The 18,587-nt window shown below is 44.4% G+C and overlaps 1 protein-coding gene and 1 long non-coding RNA gene across 2 annotated transcripts; both read left to right on the plus strand.

The window, feature by feature from the left end:
- Positions 1-114: 114 nt before the first annotated feature.
- Positions 115-9,968, plus strand: spef1 (sperm flagellar 1). Its single transcript, XM_035399783.1, has 7 exons — positions 115-295; positions 739-850; positions 1,494-1,647; positions 2,057-2,115; positions 6,847-7,027; positions 8,438-8,588; positions 8,625-9,968. Exons 1-6 carry the CDS (start codon positions 187-189, stop codon positions 8,549-8,551), a joined length of 729 nt encoding a protein of 242 aa, XP_035255674.1. The 5' UTR covers positions 115-186; the 3' UTR covers positions 8,552-8,588; positions 8,625-9,968.
- Positions 9,969-11,320: 1,352 nt separating this feature from the next.
- On the plus strand, positions 11,321-17,929 carry LOC118218387. The gene is made up of 3 exons (XR_004763404.1): positions 11,321-12,241; positions 16,841-16,962; positions 17,550-17,929. It is a non-coding gene; the product is annotated as an uncharacterized LOC118218387 (long non-coding RNA).
- The last annotated feature ends 658 nt before the right edge of the window (positions 17,930-18,587 follow it).

Genomic DNA, 18,587 nt, shown 5'->3' on the forward strand with positions numbered 1-18,587 from the left:
AAATTTCATGGACTTTTAAATCCATTGAGATAACGCAACGCCTTTCATGAAGGTACTTTTGTCTATTCACACCCACCGTAGGAGAAAACTATGACGTGTGGTTACCTAGTAACCGCAGTAACAATCCATCTTGGAGGGCCAGCTCACTTATGAACGTAAATTAAGTTAGGGTGTTTACGTCAAACAATGAATAAAGAACTAGATGAAGAGACATTGCAAGATCTGTATGCTTGGATTGACAAAATACCACTTTCCAGACCAAAACGGAATATAACAAGGGACTTCAGTGACGGAGGTAACGAGCTAGAAATTGCAATATTTAGGTATAGACTAACGTTGGCTAGCAGTCCTTGTCGAATGGTTCCGTTCAATTTGGTTGTGTAGATGTGGTGAACGTTAACTACCTGAAATTTAACATGAAGGCTTCAAGAAGAGGCCGGTTCTTAGTTGGCCAGATAAACAATTCTAATCAACAGCAAATGAATAAATAAATAGTGGCAACCATAAAAAGTGTTTTCAAAGCTTTCTGTGCTGAATTTCAGAGGCAAACATCTTAGTAGGTCTTCGAATACCTTGAATCATTAACGGTAAATCACCATGCAATTGCCTGCAAATAACCATCTAATTATCTATTCTTTCTCATTTACGTGTTCATTTTACATTTAAAAGTTTCTTTCTTAAATGTAAAATAGGTTCGTGAATAATCGATACATTCTTTCTTACGTTATATATCTGTAGTGATGGCAGCTGAGGTGGTGAAGTTTTATTTTCCAAAACTCGTGGAGCTGCATAACTACACTCCTGCCAACTCGACCCACCAGAAGCTGAACAACTGGGGCACTCTGAACAGGCAAGATGCATTTTCCACAAATTAGCCAGATGGAAAAATAAATAAATAAAATAAAAATAAAAAAAGTAAAAAAAAATTTTTTTAAACTTATCTTGCCCTGCTCCTGCGTGGGAGGAGTGGGAACAGTACTGTAGCTAGCTATCAGGGGAGGATGGGGTCGTGTTTACGGTTTGGTTTGGACCGTGTCCTACGTCGTAGATTTGACCTACTTCTTGTATGGATATTTTGTACAGCATAATTCACACAGTGTCACTCCTGTTCTGTTTTTATTTCTGATTTATTGCTGTTAATTATTTACTTATTGGCCACTCAGATATATGGGCCGGAATTTTACTTTGAACCAGATGTTCATAAGTTTCAAACCATATTATTGTGGTTATAGTGAACAAGAATTGTTTATCACATAAGCAAGCTTGATAATACTGGACATATAATGTGTTGAATTTTAAGGATTTTTAATCTTGCAAGCAAATGACAAAGGTAGTGATATGTGATAATAACTAGCCTATATCACAATGGGAAAGTTGAACTACAGCTTTCAAAATACTTCCAAAGTCAGCCTCAGTCGCCATTTTTCATTTTGTTCAGTAAATATGAGGGTTTGAGGGTTTTTTTTCCCTAATAGTTGAAAATTTTATTTTAGGAAGGTCTTCGCAAAGTTGAACTTCCATGTTCCAGAAGACACCATAAAGAAAATATCACTATGCACAGCTGGGCTTATTGAGTCTGTTCTCTGCACACTGAGAGAGAAGATTGAAGACAAGCGGCTGGGAGCTCTCGAAGAGAGAGGGCCACAGGTGTGTGTGTGTGTGTGTGTGCCTGTGAAGGTGTGTATGCGTGTGCATGTGTATGTGCATGTGTGTGTGTGCGTACGTGTGTGTGTGCTTGTGAAGGTGTGTATGCGTGTGCGTGTGTATGGGTGCATGTGTATGTGCATGTGTGTGTGTGTGTGCCTGTGAAGGTGTGTATGCGTGTGCGTGTGTGTGTGTGCGTACGTGTGTGTGTGTGTGTCTGTGTGTGTATTGTGTGAGGAAAGGGCTGTGTGTGAGAGAGTGCTGATAAATGCTCCAGTTTTCAAATCCTCCTAACCCATTGTCAAGTGACTTTAAATGTTCTCTTTAAATACTTTTAAAGAAACACGTTGTTTAAAAGAAAAACTATTGAAAAGAAAAAAGAAAACTATCATTTTGGGGTTTTTTTTTCTAGGACTTGGAGTACTACAGCACCACAAATGAAAAATCAAGAACAGGTATGACAGCTCCACTGTATTTAAGGTTCAACAGGGACAAGTGGTCAGTCAAACCAAGAAGGTCTTAGAAATGTTAGAAGATGACATGTGTCCTGGGAAGTAAATATACTACAAACCTATACCTATAGCACAAATATACCAAACTTATATAACTTTTGTGAAACTACTCAAAAAACTCTCCGCATTGACCTGGTATTATTGGTGGTTGTTCAGTGCTTTACAGTGCATGCATTCCACACCCACACTGAAGAGTATGGCTGTGTCCCACTGTAGCACATCGACATGTTCCTGCCACACCCGCACTGAAGAGTACAGCTGTATCCCACTGTAGTCATCGCCATGCTCTACATCGCTAAACTTAAGCTCTTCCTCTTTTGTGCAGTAGCCTATCAGGGTGTGATTTCTGTCTTGTTGCTTGGCAGTTTCTCTTCTACCAGGCAAGAGTGTACATCTAACATTAGTGGGGACACAACTGACCATTGTCCTGCAGACTACTAATTGCCCTTCCCCCCATCCAGAGTGCACAAACACACGCACACACACACACGCAAACACGCAAACACACACACACACACACAAACACAGTATACATTCATGTATAAGTTGTATACTATATGTTTCCAGATTCTGATTACCTAGCAAGTGAACTATCAATGACATTGGTGTGCCACAGTGTAAACTCTTTTCTGAATGTTTCTAGTTTACCCAATACTTGAAACCTCGAAAGGGAAGCTCATAACCTCTAATTCAGGTCAAAAACAAATAGTAAAAAATGGAGTCTCTGTAAATACTTCTATTTTGTATGTAAAGGTTGTATGAATGTTGCATCAGAAACATTGGCTGTAGATCTCTTTCCAGGACTTTGAAGTCTTCTCACGACCGCCTGGTTTTTTGTTGCTGAATGAAAATTAGGTGACATGCTTATTTAGTATTTTTAAGAACAGAACAGTTTCCTCCCTTTTGATTCATTAGAATAGGTCAGCATGTGTCCCGGGGAAACCCCAGAATAATCCTCATCCCCACAATGAGGAATTAGACCCAGTTTTCTGGAAAATTCTTTTGATGACTGTCTGCGGTTCTGGTGAGGTCACGTTGCAGCGTCGCTTGTTTCTGGGCCGTGATCAAAGGTGGCACGATCCACAAGAAAAGAGGGAGAGAGAAACTGCCGTCCGCTGTGAAGGAAAGGCATTTAACAGTTTTCGTCTCCGGACAAGTTTGTTTGGAGCGGCGCGCTGCATTTCGGCTGTTTTGTGCAGCGTTCGCAGAAAGGAAAATAAATGTTTTTGGGGGGAGGTTGGTTTTTTTTTTTTTTTAATCCTCTTGGCCTACATTCTGAGGCAGAAAAATAAAGAACTGGAGTCATCGGAGGCCATGGCCTCTCCCTCGGTCAGCTCCGCTCCGAGGACGCCTCCCCCTCTTCAGCTGAAAAGGCTAATTTAGCAAAACACCAGAAAGGCATAAACCATCTCTTCTACCCCCCCCCCCCCCCTTTTATAAACATGCAGTCTCCTAGTTCTGACTCTATTTTGACTAATTCGGAGACATCATTACTGATATTTTAAGCAGCTCCAATGCTTCCATTAACAGGGGGTGTAAATAATCTAACACGATAAACCAGTACTCAAAATGTGGATGTATAATAATGGTTTTTATAATATATGGTCCGATCTGAATGTAGTTTAAGTGTCTGCGTACCTGGATACTGAAACTGTAGTTTCTGGCTGATACCGTGATTAGAAGCTAATGCCACACCCCATTACTGATGACAGTGTGTGTTCCATTGTGCCGCTCGCAAGAGTGGTTGCATACTAAAAGCGCAGGAAAGTTTATTTTTCTAACGTGACTCAGACAAAGTGGTTCGGTCTGTTGATGGAATTTTTCAGACATTTTCTGAGATTTGTGCTGCTCTTGAACTGATGAGAATTGAATATGGTGTCAGTTTCGTAGACCATCAAACAGGAAGGTAGGGAAAAATTTTCAAGGCTATAAATTTTACCTGTACTTTCATTTATTCATACAACACCACGCACGTGTGTGCGTGTGCGTGTCTTCTTTGGTTCTGTTTAAAAATGTCTCAATGAATTAGCATGTGATGTGAGAACAAGTATCACACAACCTTAAATGTCATCAGCTGACAAAGTGTCTTCACAGCTGTAGACATATTTCATAAACAGTGGAGCCCTGTCTCACACACTACCACCAAGCCTGCACAGGCAACAGATGGTGATATCTGCACAAGATACACACACACACTCACTTACACACTTACACGCATGCTCACACACACAGACACGCACACAAACACACACACACACACACACACACACACACACACAAGGGATGAGAGCGGAGAGGGGAAAGAGGAGAGCAGAGAAGAGAGGGCTTACAGAGGGGAGAGGAAAGAGTTTTTTAGGGAAGAGATTTTATAACCGTTTCTTCACTGACTTGGCCTGCCACAAAATCTCCCCCCTCCCTTCTCTGTTCTCTGGAAAAGAGTTGAGTCAGGCAGCAAACCACAGACCCCAGCAGCACATGAGCCTGTTCTGCTCAGTGGGAGACCCGCACTCTGGGGGGGGGGGGGGGGAGGTGGGGGGTGTGAGGGGGGAGGACGGCTGTATGTGACTCTCTGTTCGACGTGGCTTTTGGGTTGAGCCCCAGAGTGCGGTCTCTCCAGGTTCCCCAGGCCACTGGCTGGAGCTTAAGAGCCGCGAGGGACGCTTATCTCTGCATATCTGACCCCCAGTTTCTTATCCTCGGCCATTTGCTCACCCATGCCGGGGCCGGTGGAACGTTTGCCCTCACAGCTGAAGTAAAATGCAGGACTATGACTGGGCCCACAAAGATTCCTTTAAAGGGTACCGATTGGCCACGCTGCGTTGGACCCCCCCCCCATTTCAGCTGCTCTTTAATGGCACATGCTCACATTTTTCCTCATGACATCATTCTGAGAAACAGGGCCCACGCGGAGGCTAATTACCCCAGGCTACCGGGGTTAAGCTGTTCCCATGGGCCACTGAGAGTATGGAGGTGTGGCACTGAGACGGGTTGCAGACAGTTTACACGCTCAGCTGCTTTTCACTGGAAAGTAAATGCCGTTTATAAACATGTGTAGATAACCACAGATTCCATAGGCCCACAACATACTCAGCTCAGTGAGCATTGAAGGCTTCTGACTCCTTGCAGTTGAAGCCAGAACATTCCTACATTCTAATACATCTAATGCAAAATTAAAATGCTATTGGTCATCTGTTTACTCGTGATTTTTCACGTGTTGTGCAGTAGGTCCAATTCCACGCGTGTTGGCTGAGATCGCATTCCTCCTAGCTGTTGAACGCGTATCAGATGACCCGCCGGACACAACAGGGTCTCACGAGTCCTGCACACATATTATGGGATGTTATCCCGTAAATAGAATGCTGGTGACAGGAAGGAGATGCATGCTGGGGCATTTATATTCGTATCCAACCCTGGCAGAAATCGGACCACACTTCCTCCGGGGACGATTCATGAAATTAGATGTATGTGGCATTAAAAAGATTAAAAAGTGTAAAAGGGCCAAGGGGTCATAGCCAATGGATGCTCTGTACTGTAATAAGGCAGGAGCTTGGGTAGGTGGTGAGTGTATAGCAGGGGATAAGTCAACCTCCAGTCCGGGAGGACCACATTATCTACTCGCTTTGTTATTTCTGTTCAGTCTTCAGCTAACATAGGCCTTGGAGACAAGGTGTGCGGACTCTTTAGCCAATCAACTGACTTAAAATAAGCATTTACGTGTGGGAATGCACTAAAAGTCAACAGACACGACATCTCTGTGTAAGATTCCCAGTTAAAAGGATCCGCCATCTTACCGTGCCACCATTTTGTGTACAGATCACCTCCGTATCCCAGCGGCGCCTTCTCACGTGAAGCCGGGTCCCGGGCCGAGGAAAGACGACAGCAGACTTGTGCAGAAAACCAGGTACCGTGCGATACCCTGCCGTCCCAGCAAAGCCAAGCGATGAGGCAATGGGCTCCATCAAGGTGGACCTTCCACCAGTATCCACAGGAAATGGCTCATGGAAACAATGGCTGTGCAGCTCAGCGTTTAAAGGAGCGCTCCAACCAAAAATCATTATGATGTGGGTCCTCACCTTATTTCCAGCACGTATATTTTAGCCACAACAAAGCAAAATTATTTAGGGCTCCACCTCAAACAATGATGTCATACCTGGGTATAACATTCTCCACCCCCACCCCCTTTTCCTCATTGTATAGCATGAATTACAGTAGTACGAAGTACAGATCATGTCAGTTATTCTCGGGGTAAAATGTAACATATGGACTATAGATACTGGGAACCAAAAATGAATCAACCAAAATACTCCAATGGGATTGTGACGGCTTCTCTCCGTGTGACTAGTACAACAAATTGTAGCGATTTTCTTGCTGACGCTTTCCTGAAAAATCTGATGTAAACTGCTAAATTATAATCAAGTACAATTCAGTACACTTCCTTACAACATAGCATTCGGAATATGTTGATGTTTTTGATTTTGGGCTTGAGGCAGCTGATCTCCCAGTTGGACATCAGTGACTAAGACAGAGAAATATTTAAAAAACAGTAATAAAGGTGAAGGTGGGTAGAGGGAGAGGTGCTGGAAACAGCTGTCACAAGGGATTATAGGCATGTGATGATTTAGACCTGGAGGGTCAATTCAGCCTGTTACTAATTTTTGTAAGGGATCATCTAAAAAGTTCCCTCCAGAAGCTATAAAACTCCTGTAGTTGGTAAAGCTGGTGGACCTGTGTCTGTGTCCGAGTCAGCCCGTTTTTTGCATGTCCCCAGGGCCCAGCCCACCACGGTGACCACCTCCCACATGGACCCCACGTTCCGCCTTCTGATGGAGGAGAAGGAGCAGGCCCTCTTAGCTCTGAAGGAGACAGTGGAGGTGAGAGGAGGGAGGAGCAGATCTTAGCGGTTAGCCCTGAAGGAGACAGCGGAGGTGAGAAAAGGGAGGAGTATATCTTGGCAGTTAGACCTGCAGGAGACAGCGGAGGTCAGGGAAGAGAGGAGCAGCCTTTTCCGGCTACCTTATTCAGTGCTACTGATCATGTAAAATTATTTAAAATCCACCCAGAACATTCAACGGGTGGAAAGGGGTTTGAACACTAAAATGTCAAAAGAAATCTGCAACATAAATTTACCCAGGCGAAATACTGACTGAGTGCCTCACCATTTGACACTTTGGCACAGTTACACTACTTGAGCCTTTAAGGCCACATAGTGATGTAAATATTTTACACCAGTAGTTCTCAAGTTTTGTCCTGGGGGAGCCCTGCGTATGGTGGTTTTCATTCCAACCAATCGCTCGCTCAGTTAAGCTTCTGAACGCATGTGTTTAAGTTCTTCCATAATTTTTTCCTTAAACTTGTTAACACAGTGCAGGTTTAACTCATTGTCGTTTACTTTGTCTTTGAATTCTTCATTATCTAGAATTATCTGTTTTGTTCTAGTGGCCATGTGCCCACACTTTCACCAATTAAGAGCCTGTTGATTTATCTCTGTGTTTAATTTGATCAGTGCATTTTTTTTTTACCTTATTTGCAACATAGTACAATATGAATATGGAGTTGCGTAGTTATTTCTTATATAGTGTGGCTTAAGAGAGTAAGTAATCTTTCAATTCATGAAAACCATAATTTAGAAAATATAACTGCTTGCTACAATTTGGAAATTGAAATTGTGGTTGGAACGAAAGCCAGCATATTCTTGCGAACTTGAGAACTGCTGTTTTATGCGATTACAATCTACCCTTATTTAAGAAATGCAGTTCTGCAGAATGTGACAATTTTGCAAGCAATAGTATCATCCTTTCTGTGAAGTGACTTTGGGAAACTGGTACTTCCTCAACTGGCATCTGGACAGGAAGTGTGTGTTTGGTTGGGGGGGTGCAGATCGGCCTTCAGTGAAGCGGTGGTTCCTGACACTCCGCTGTAAGTTGGTGAGCAAAGCTTAGTTTTGGGCAGAAAAGGCAGGACACATCAGCGCTGGTCAGTGAGTCACATCAGCATAGCCAGATTTGAACTTCCCCTGAGCAGAGTGGTCATCGCAGATGTGCAATACTGCAGGGAAGTTAGTGTTATTGCATCTGCACAGCACCTCCCAAATTTCATCCCCCATATGAAAGCAATAAGGTCAAAATAGCAGTATATGGTTTTTAATTTTTTTTAAATTTTTTTTAAATATGTCCGGAAATATTTTGATAGTTTGATAAAGATCTTTGATGTATCTCTTTCTCATGTCCGGAAAAACTTTTTATTTTTGCATCTGTCACTGACCGCCTTCTTCTTGCTTACAGATCTTGCAGATCAAAGTGAACAGGCTTGAACACCTGGTTCAGCTGAAAGACCTGCGCATTGAGGATTTAACCCGACATGTAGAGCGGTACAGGACCCGGGCTAACATGGCATGAGTTCCAGTCCCAGCTACAGGTGGATGCTGGGTGCTAGGTTACCACCCATCTGCAGGATGATGCTGGGTGCTAGGTTACCACCCAGCTGTGGGAGGATGCTGGGTGCTAGGTTACCACCCATCTGCAGGATGATGCTGGGCGCTAGGTTACCACCCAGCTGTGGAAGGATGCTGGGTGCTAGGTTACCATTCGGCTGTCACTGTGTCTCTAAAAGAGCTTGAGTGAGTTAATGGCTTTATAGGATTGTGTCCTATTTCTCTATATATTGCTTGTTTTTTGAGACGTATGCTAACGTCACATATGACTACAATGGAACTGTTACTACCCAGGGCACTTTAAAAAAAAGGTTCAATCATGACACTGTCCCCAGTTAAAGGAGAACTATAATGGTTTTCAGGTTTGCATTTCCAAATGTATCCTGTTTAGTGAGCCGGCTGGATGTCTAAAGTGTGTGATATTCTGCCTGGCCTAGGTTGCAGTGAGGTAATATTGCTGTGCTGTGAGTTGAGAAGCCAGAGTTTGCTTCCCACATCTGACAAGCAGAGTCATCGCCTGCCCAAAAAGCACTGTCAACACGACACCTTCCTGTTAGAGGTGAATGACAAACCAACTGTTATGAAGAAAAAAAGAAGCATTCTTGTTGTGCCTGACACCAGTTTCATAAGACTGGATAAAACGGAATTTCAAACAAGCAAGACACAAAGTGAACGGGTTGCTTGGTGGCTTATCCTGCATGTTCCAATGCAATATATTAATATATTGCAATAATATAGTAATATATTAGTGTGCTCATATTCAAATTATATTGTATATAAATGCTAATGCTGTTGATTACTGAAGTAAATACGAATTGTAGAAATCCAAATGCTATGAGTGCCTGAGCAGCCTCTCATGCTTCTCAGCCTCTCATTTCTCATATATATATATATATTTTTTTTTTAAACAAAATCCTGGAAGTGGTCCATCCCTAATTTACTCAGTTGAATATGGCCACATTGTGACATGTAAAAGTTTTGGGGTGGTTTTAATTGCTCATTAGTTTTCAGCTATTTCAATAGTTGATTTCAATAGTTCAATAGTTCCCCTTTAAGGGAACTGTATGCCTTCACGAAATGAAAGAATCAAGTGGTTAAGACTAAAGCTAATCGATGTCATAAACAATTACATTGCTTTTCATAAAAGATAAAATTTTTACTAGTGTTTTTACTACAAGTAGGCTTTTTTATTCAGTCTTCTGGTCCAATAAAGTATATTCTTCAGTGAGACTGAAGAAGACATGATTATGTACACTAATATTTATGTACTGTGTGAACAGCGCTTGTACAAGCAAGTCCTTTGTGACCTTTTGAGATGATTCTTATCCTCTGTCTTCAGTCTTAAATAAAAATGAAATTGCAGTGGTAGAAAAAAACTGAAACATATCTGGTGAATCTGCATTACTGAGGTGTGTGTGTGTGTGTGTGTGTACAATCCTTCTTGGAGGATTGTATCTCTTTATCATACCTTAAAGCCACATAGCGTCATTGGAATTTCTTTAAACTGATAAGACCCCTATGCGAAAAGGGAAGTTTTTTTTTTTTTTTTTTAAACGACAGCATGTCGCCATGGATCGGAATGCCCGTCATCGCACCCTCGTTCGGGCACGCCCCTCCGCATTAGTCAGCAGGGGCGCCGTCGTTTTCGGGAGAGGAACGCACAGTGTTAGCGCAGCCTTAGCGGCGGAGGCGCTCCGGCTATTTCCGGGTCCCGGCGGTTCCGGATTTTTTCCGCGTCCTCTGGTCAGAGCTCAACCGGTTCCAGATGCCCACGGGAAACCCGAGCTGGGCTGCGCCGGGCTGAGTGCCCTGACCTTCGCCTCGCCTGCGGGACCACCTACGACAGACCTGCTCAGACTATGTAATCGGCCTTGTTTTGGGTGCCGGCTCCTAAAAGTATTAATTTGGCAGCCTCCTCCTCCTCCTCCCATCCCCAGGCCTCAGTGTTATTTTTTTTGTCCTAATTCATGCCTTCGTGTGGGAGAGGGGCTGTAAGACAAACAGAGAGGTCTGTTGTGGATCCTCTGCTCCGGTGGGGGGAACTGAAATCTGGCCCACGAGGTACTGTCGGTCCTCTTTTCTACCCGACAGTTAATTGATTGATTAATGCTACTGATTGGCCAGAGATTTACCTCACCTGGGGGTCCCAGGTGTAAATCAGACCTGATTAGAGGGGAATAATTAAAACCAGCAGTGCTGCTGGTCTCAAGGGCCAGATTTGACCATCCCTATTCTACTTTCATCCATTATTTACTCTCTTTCTCTATGCCAGTGGTCTCCAACCCTGGTCCCGGAGAGCTACAGGGTCTGCTGGTTTTTGTTTTTGTTAAAATCAGCACCCAATTGAGACCCAAGACACCAGGTGAGTTGAGTTAATTGTGTAATGAACTGCTCTAATTGATTCATGAAGTGCAGAGTCACTATGAAAACCAGCAGACCCTGTAGCTCTCCAGGACCAGGGTTGGAGACCACTGCTCTATGCTCTGTCTGTCTGCTTCAGGTTTTATGTTCGCTCGTTTCCATAGTGCTACCTCCACTCTGTTCATCCAATCAAATTTTTTGCTGGACTGCACCCAATGTTGACTAGCAATTAAAAGAAATAATTTTATTTCATTGCAAACACAGTTAGGCAAGTTTGGCAATCAGCTCAAACTAACTTGCCAAGCTGAGCATGTGAGAAAAAGTGTAATGATTGCATTTACGTGTAAGTCAAAGTTAAGGAGAAAAGCAGATTGAATACAGGCCATTATCTGGCATTGTTATCCCACAGAGGGCTAGTTTTACATATCATCCAGTTACACAGACATGCCGTAGAGAGTCCATTCACCTTCTCCAATACAGAAGTACCCCACCAGGGAAGGCAACCTGCATCCTCCTGATTACAAGCAGCAATAAGCCCTGGGAAAACGTGACAGCTTCAATTCACATCCTCTAGTATCAAGGGAGACCGTCACCATCAACCCCCAAGTCACTGGACCACCTTCACAAAACTTTATTTCAACAAGATACTGAATTTGAATCTAGTATTTTAATCCACGAGGCTGACAGTGATACTATACTACTAGTTCAGTAACACGTGTGTTGAATATGACCACTTTTGTTGTATCAAACCGCTCATAAGATGCTAACTATGGATTTGATATCGCAATGGAACCAACGTGTTTAGAACAAAAAGCATTACGTTGTTTTTTTTTTCCAATCTCAGGCTACGTTGCCATTCTACTTGTATTGCTGCTTTATACTGTGTTTATAGTCTTCATTTTGTTTTATTTAATTATATTTTATTGTGTAAAGCGCATGTTTTAAGTTTGTAAGATACAGCGCGAGTGCATTTTTCCGTGCAATTATTTATAGTCAGCGGCCTGGATTTGAACCGTCCCCGCTGTGAATTGAGCTCTGTTCCATAGACACTTGAGGTGCATGTTTCTCGCGTTACCTGTCCTCTGTCGAAACCACAAAACGAACAGAGGGTGACTGTTTTTATTCCTGATCCTGCGATGCACAGCTGCGTCCGCTGCCAAGCGCGCTCTGGTCCCGCTGACAGCTCGCGCTGACTCACGCTCCTCATCCCTCCGTGTCTCCGTGGCGCGGGAGAGCGGAGATGTCAGGAATGTGGAGATGGAGCGGGATATGACCTCCCGAGCGGATCCACATGGTGAGTAACCCTGATTCACGGTCATTAGTGAGATTAAAAACCGCAGGTTCCCCGGCAGCTTTGAGCTGATGCCCGGGCTAGTGCAGTGAAATCAAAGCGACCGGAGTTCTCCCGCACCAAGAGCATTTTTTACTTAAAGGGCGTTGTAAAATTTTTTCACGTGAGTTCATCAGATATCAGCTGCACTGGCATGCCTCCTGGCTACTCCCAAACGCATTCTTAAAATGTAAAGGGCGTTTCTACGGAATAAATAATAAGCTGCCAAACTTAGCCTATGGTTAAAGTTTAACGACCTGCAGCTGTGTAAAACTGTAATAGAAATAAATTTTCTAGAAAAGGAAAACATTTTAAAATTCGAAACGTTTGAAACAAATTCTCAAGGCCAAGCAATAATGTGAAGAAGGGAAAAAAAAAAGTACTGCTACTTTTGGGACAGAAAACTGATGTAATGGGAATAAAGAACAGACACTGAAGGCATCACAAACTGACATAAATTGATCTAAGTAATGTGCTGCACAACCCCTGCATGACTCCATCAGCAAAGTAAACCAGGTGAAAAGGAACTACATTTCTCTCTTCTCGGGAAGAAAACAAACCTTTGTGCCCAATTTACGACAGAAACTCAGAAACCTGATTCCTGGCACCATAAAAACAGAAGATAAGAAAAATCGTGTCACCTCGCAATGCTGGAGGCAACTACCAGGGTCGGCAACAAACTGAAGGCCATGCAATCAACGAACAACCTTGAAATCCATGGCTTCCTGATTGTCAGTCAAAATACCCAGCATGCACCGAGTTTGCGTCTCAAACCACCTGCCGATTAGGGCCACCGCCAACACTTCCTGCTTCCCGGTTCTTGATAAGTCTGTGGGTGGGGTCTGCTGAAACAATTACTCATCCCGCCATATCCGGGGTACTGCATTGACCGGGGCGAGCTGTGACACACTCGACTCGATGTGGCCAGTTCCTGCTGCGCCCGGTTGCCCTCAGACATCTGTTTCCCCTATTTTGCAGAGATTCGGTATTCATCAGATACCCTTATCCAAGTTCACACACTGCTGAATGTTTGCTGACCCAGCTGGGATTTGAACCTGCAACCTTCTGATAACAGCTGGGTTTCCGCTAAGGCCACATGCTGTCATGCCTCCCTTGAAAGGACGCATGGGTCAGTTCCCTGATAAAAAAGTTTGATTACTGGTGTTTTTGTTATCATTTCGCATTCTGGCATAAAGGCAGCTTAGCATTTAAAGCACTTTTTTTTTTAAAGACAATGAACTTTTTAAAGTCAAGCTCAGGGAAGGTGTTTGGTTAGGTGTGTCAAGTCACATGGAAACTAGCCGGCTAATAAGACGTAGTTTGATGGAGGCCTGTTGTGTCCAAGGAAAACTTTATCGCCATGGTTTAACTTCTTCATATCCTTAAACTCCGCTTTTATTTTTGTTAGTGTACTATTCGTTAATGTGGGGGGTGACCTTAACATTTACAACCGTTAAGATTAACAGTTGCGTGATACACAGGAGGACGCGGACAGCAAATACTTGGAAAAAAAATTATCTTTTTTTTGACCCTTGCTGAATCAGCATACACTGTAAACACCGAATGCTTGCCTGTCAAACTCACCAACCTCAAATATGGCAGCCATTTTGTGCCTGCGTGTGAAATTTACACGCACCGTCTAAGAGTCTTGAACTAATTTTACCAAGTTTCTGCAGTCAAGGTTTCAACCTTGTTTTGCAACCAAGAACATTATTTTTTACTTCTGAGCAAGGTGAACTAGCGGCGATTTTGGATGTCGTGTGATTGCTCAACCATTTTTAATGCCTCCACCCGCAAATTCAGCCGACAGGCATTCTCGCCTACTAGCCCGTCACAGCTGTGCTGGTCCAAGAACTGAACCATCTGTTTCTGTTTGAATCTTCAGAGTCATGATTAACCAGCTATAATCCACTCAGCCGCGTTTGGATTTCCAAATGAAATTTTACAAAGGGGTTTTATTAATGACGCATCAAAGTGCTACAATTCCTGTGTTGAATTATAAGAGAAACACCCACTTAATCATGACTGGCATCGAATGGAAGTCTATGAATAACACATCAAACAGGTAGCAGCTTGCGCCTCTGCTACGGTGCTAGGTGGTCACCTTGACCACCAATCCAAACAAAGATCAGCGCTTTTTTGGTGTGCTCTTGGATTCCGAGTAAGCTTTAATATACATCAAATTAATTTAAATTGGACGGCATATGTACTCAGGTTCTGAAAAAAAAAACGATCCAAATGTGTGAAAGTAACCTAATTTTTAAAGCAAGGCATGATTTGTTTTTACTGTACCCACCAGAAAACCCACAAGAGAAGATGGCTGCGACTGGACGCCTGTTGATACCGTGCAAAATCCCCAGTTCTGTGTTGTAACTACCTTCACATTCACCTGATTAAGCCTGACACGCATGCGTGAAAAACCTAACCCCACAGGTAACAGCTCCAAATAGCTAGAAAAGGAAGTGGTTGACAGATTGGTGCTGATGACCGCCGTAAAGGGGATTTAGCAGGTATTTGCCAACTCTCCTCTCGTCTCTGTTATGTGAAGCGGAGAGACAGAAAGTAGTGGAGGGAGACGCGAGCTCTGTTGGGGGTCTGATAAGGAGAACCTGCCCTGGCTCTGGTGTCTGCTGTAGAAATTGAGGCTTTCTCTACCCAGGGTCGGTGGAGTTTTTATTTTTATGTTTTTAAAAAAAAAACAACAGTTTTGTCATCCTTGTTATTTATGGTCAGCAGGAATCCATACATTCCATACAGTTCAGCCGAAATAGCACCAGGTTCACTCGGTCACATATTAATAAATGACTGTAAAATGACTCCCTACATGGCGTTAGCTATACATAGCAAATCTAGCTATGGTTGGGCTGAGTATCACCCCTGTCACTCTGCCTGCAGTCTAGAGCACCAGCGCATTTCTTATAGGAAGGATTTGAAATGCGTCCCCATGTGAATACGCATGTAAAAATTCCATTGTTTTTATTAGAGCCCAGAATTAATGTTTTGCTGTGATGATGTCACCTAACCCAACTACAGCCCTCACAGTTCCCAGGGAAACCCCCCCTCCCCCCCATCCATCACCCAATCAGGACTCATCTCGGGGGATTTCCCAGTCAGCCAGGGTGTCTTCAAATGCTCAAACAGACAGGCCTTGTCTGGCTCCATGGCAAAGGCTTCACTGGCCTACTGTCCCAGATGCAGACTAAATACCATAACCCCAGAGCTGGCAGACAAGCAGTCTCCTGCAGTCTGTATACAGCCTTGCACCATGAACATCATGCTGAAATGTATTTCTAACCTAAAGGTTGCAGGTTCAAATCCCAGGTAGAACACTGTCTTTGTACCGTTGAGCAAGGTAATTAACCTGAATTGCTTCACGATATACCCAGCTGCATAAATGGATACTATGTAAAAAAACAAAAAAACAAAAAACAAAAGATGTGTAAGAGCATCTTACTAAATGCTGGACTAAGAGGCTCTAACTGAATAGCCGTAATGTAATGTAATCTAATGTGATGTGGAGCAATGAATAACAAAAAAAAAAAAAAAGTTTTAAGAAATCATTTCTTCCTGAGAGTTGCACAAAAACAGACAAGATGGACCAAACAAGTAAGAACAACCACATGAGCCGTTCCTCCTGGACCTCGGCGGCGTCCGCAGCCGGGGAAACGTCTGGAAAACAAACATTTGGGCCGAGGAATGCGTCTTCGTCTGGGTGCCGGCCGGCTTCACCGCGAGGTCAGAGCCGTTGTGCTGCTCTCTCTCTCTCTCCCTCTCTCTCGCTACCCTTTCAGCTCGCGCGCCTCCCCCGGCCTCCATCCCGCTCGGGCCTTCTGTTTATCAGATCCGCTTCAAACAGATTCGCGGAGAGTCTGGAGGCCTCCGATTGGCTGTAAATTCTTCCTCGGAGATAACGGGGTAGAAATGTACACAGATGAGTGGAGGCTCTCGGTATGTCTTTTTTAAAAAACTCCGGCTCAAGGTGTCAGCGATGACCGATCGGCAGGCGGAATTCTGGGAATTCAACCTTCCGCTAGATTAAGAATTCCCTTTCGTAGCCTCACACACTGTTTCAGTTCATTTTGTTTTGTGTGTGCGTGCGTGCGTGCGTGCATGTGTGTGTGCGTGCGTGCATGTGTGTGTGGTTGGAGTGTGTCTGCTTGTAGAGTTATATACTGTATATGGTTCTTTGGTGACTTTTATTGTTAGACTTTTAGAACTAGAAATCTGTTCCGTATTTTGGACTTCAAAGTAATTTTCACATATATTTCTTTTTCCTAGGGGTGAATATACATTTAACTCCTTTGGGTTTTTGTCAAATGAAAGTCATGCCATTTGACAGCGGTGGCCTATACACACAACCATGAAATACATGTGAAATACACACAACCATGTATGATTATGCCATGCACACACAAACGCACACACGCACACACACACAGCCATGTATGCATAAGCACATGCACACACACACACCATCTGTTAAATAAGCTGTTTTCGTTCCTATCTGATCCCTGATCTGATGAAGTATGTCCTTCACTTGATGAATCATATTTTTTTTTTCAGATAAACAACATGAAAGCAGGGTGCTGAAAGAGAAGGCGATAAATAAGCTGTTGAAATGTGTGTCTGTGCGTGGGGGCGTTAGGAGGAGGCACCGCTGTCGGTGACTCAGGATGGGATTGGCGGTGAGATATTGGCCCCTGGAGAATCCACCAGCACCCTCACAGGGAACCTTAGGACACCTACATTTCTGTCAGGATACTGTCAGAATACTAGTGTGTGTGAGTGAGTGTGCGGGGGAAGAGTGTTGGGTCGTGCGTGTGAGTGTGTGTCTGCGTGTGTGTGCGTGTGCGTGTGGATTGTGTCAGCCTCTTTCTTTCTTTCTCACTTTAAAATTTTTCTCTGTCTTTATTTCTCCCTATTTCATTCTCTTTATATCTTCCTCTTCCTCTCTCTCTTCTTCCCTCACTGCCTCTCTCTCTCTCTCTCTCTCTCTCTCTCTCTCTCCCCCCCTCCCTCTCTCCCCCTCTCTGTCTCTCTCTCAGAAAGCCATATTTTCCTACAGACTCGTTGAGCAGTAGTTCCCGCCCCCCCCCCCCCCCTTCAGGGGTCCTGGTGGCCAAAAGCTGTGCTATGGGTGGGGGCTGGGGGCAGGGTGCAGGGTGCTGGGGGGAGGGGTTGAGGGGAGCGCGCCGCTGCAGCATTAGCAGTGCAATGCTAACGCCTCTCCTTGGTGCCAGGCCAGTTCACCTTCATCATCATCTCCTGACAGGGTGGCTCGGCCCCAGCTGAGGAGCAGACCAGCGGCCCACGGGTTCAACATCATCAAATCTGCTTTACAAGCCTCACGGGACAGGAACTCTGTCACTGCCAACTCTACCCCAGCAAAAGTCCAAAGAAAATGACCAGACCAGCGCTGAATGTGCACTTTAAACACCAGAATTTACCTATAAAAATCAGCTTCAGAATCTTTTATGAAAAAAGAATGTTCTCTGAATGTTTTGTTCTGAACATGGGTTGAAACTGAATGATTTCCTTGTCAGGAATTTTAAGGGGTCTTCCTGGTGCCAAAAGGTTTAAAGCCACGATTTCAGTCTCAAGTCTTGGACAACCACTGTATGACATAATGGCTTATTAGTCACAGAGCTATTAATAAAGTCCACATACCTTGTTCCCAATTGGCTCCTGATTAAAGGGTGATCACAAATACCTGCAAGCACTGCGGCCCCCCAGGACTGGAGCGTGACACCTCTGGGTTAAGAGGTGTTTTCATTACGTATTTAGCCCACGTCAGGAAGTGACACAAACATGTCGCACGAGGCTGTCGCCCGGGTGTCCCATCGCTCCCCGTCCTCAGATGCGTGGCCCGGGGGGGGGGGGGGGGGGGGGGCTACTTCCTGTGGATCCACTGACCAAGGCCACGGACAGGAAGGGCTCAGGCACATCCAGGAAGCTGTGCCTGGTGCCTATCAGGGAGGAAGCGCGGGCAAATGCTGACAGGGTTCATTCGGTTCCAACTCGGGTTGCGGCAAATATGGTCAGGAGGAAGAGAGGAGCACCTGAGACTGCGAGCTTCATCGCGAGCCGAGACGTCGCGGGTTCGATTCCGGGTTTGCGTCACCGGTGGACTGTTCAGTTCGATTGAGTTTTATTTGTGTGGCGCTTTTTTGCGGAGACCGTCTCGAACAGGTCGCTCTACAGAGGAAACAGAAAGCGAAATGGGGCAAAAACCCCCGACCTGAACGATTACGATCGTGACCATGGTAGTCTGCAGCAGCGGGACACGGGTCGGTTTGGCAGGATTCCGTCA

The sequence above is a fragment of the Anguilla anguilla genome, chromosome 18 (assembly GCF_013347855.1).
Source record: "Anguilla anguilla isolate fAngAng1 chromosome 18, fAngAng1.pri, whole genome shotgun sequence".
Classification (NCBI taxonomy): Eukaryota; Metazoa; Chordata; class Actinopteri; order Anguilliformes; family Anguillidae; genus Anguilla; species Anguilla anguilla.

Bases quoted from the DNA above. Each gene is read 5' to 3' on its own strand.
- spef1 (XM_035399783.1), top strand. From the start codon at position 187: ATGAATAAAGAACTAGATGAAGAGACATTGCAAGATCTGTATGCTTGG. The intron at 296-738 runs GTAACGAGCTAG...ATATATCTGTAG, and splicing joins AAGGGACTTCAGTGACGGAG to TGATGGCAGCTGAGGTGGTG. The intron at 7,028-8,437 runs GTGAGAGGAGGG...TCTTGCTTACAG, and splicing joins CTCTGAAGGAGACAGTGGAG to ATCTTGCAGATCAAAGTGAA.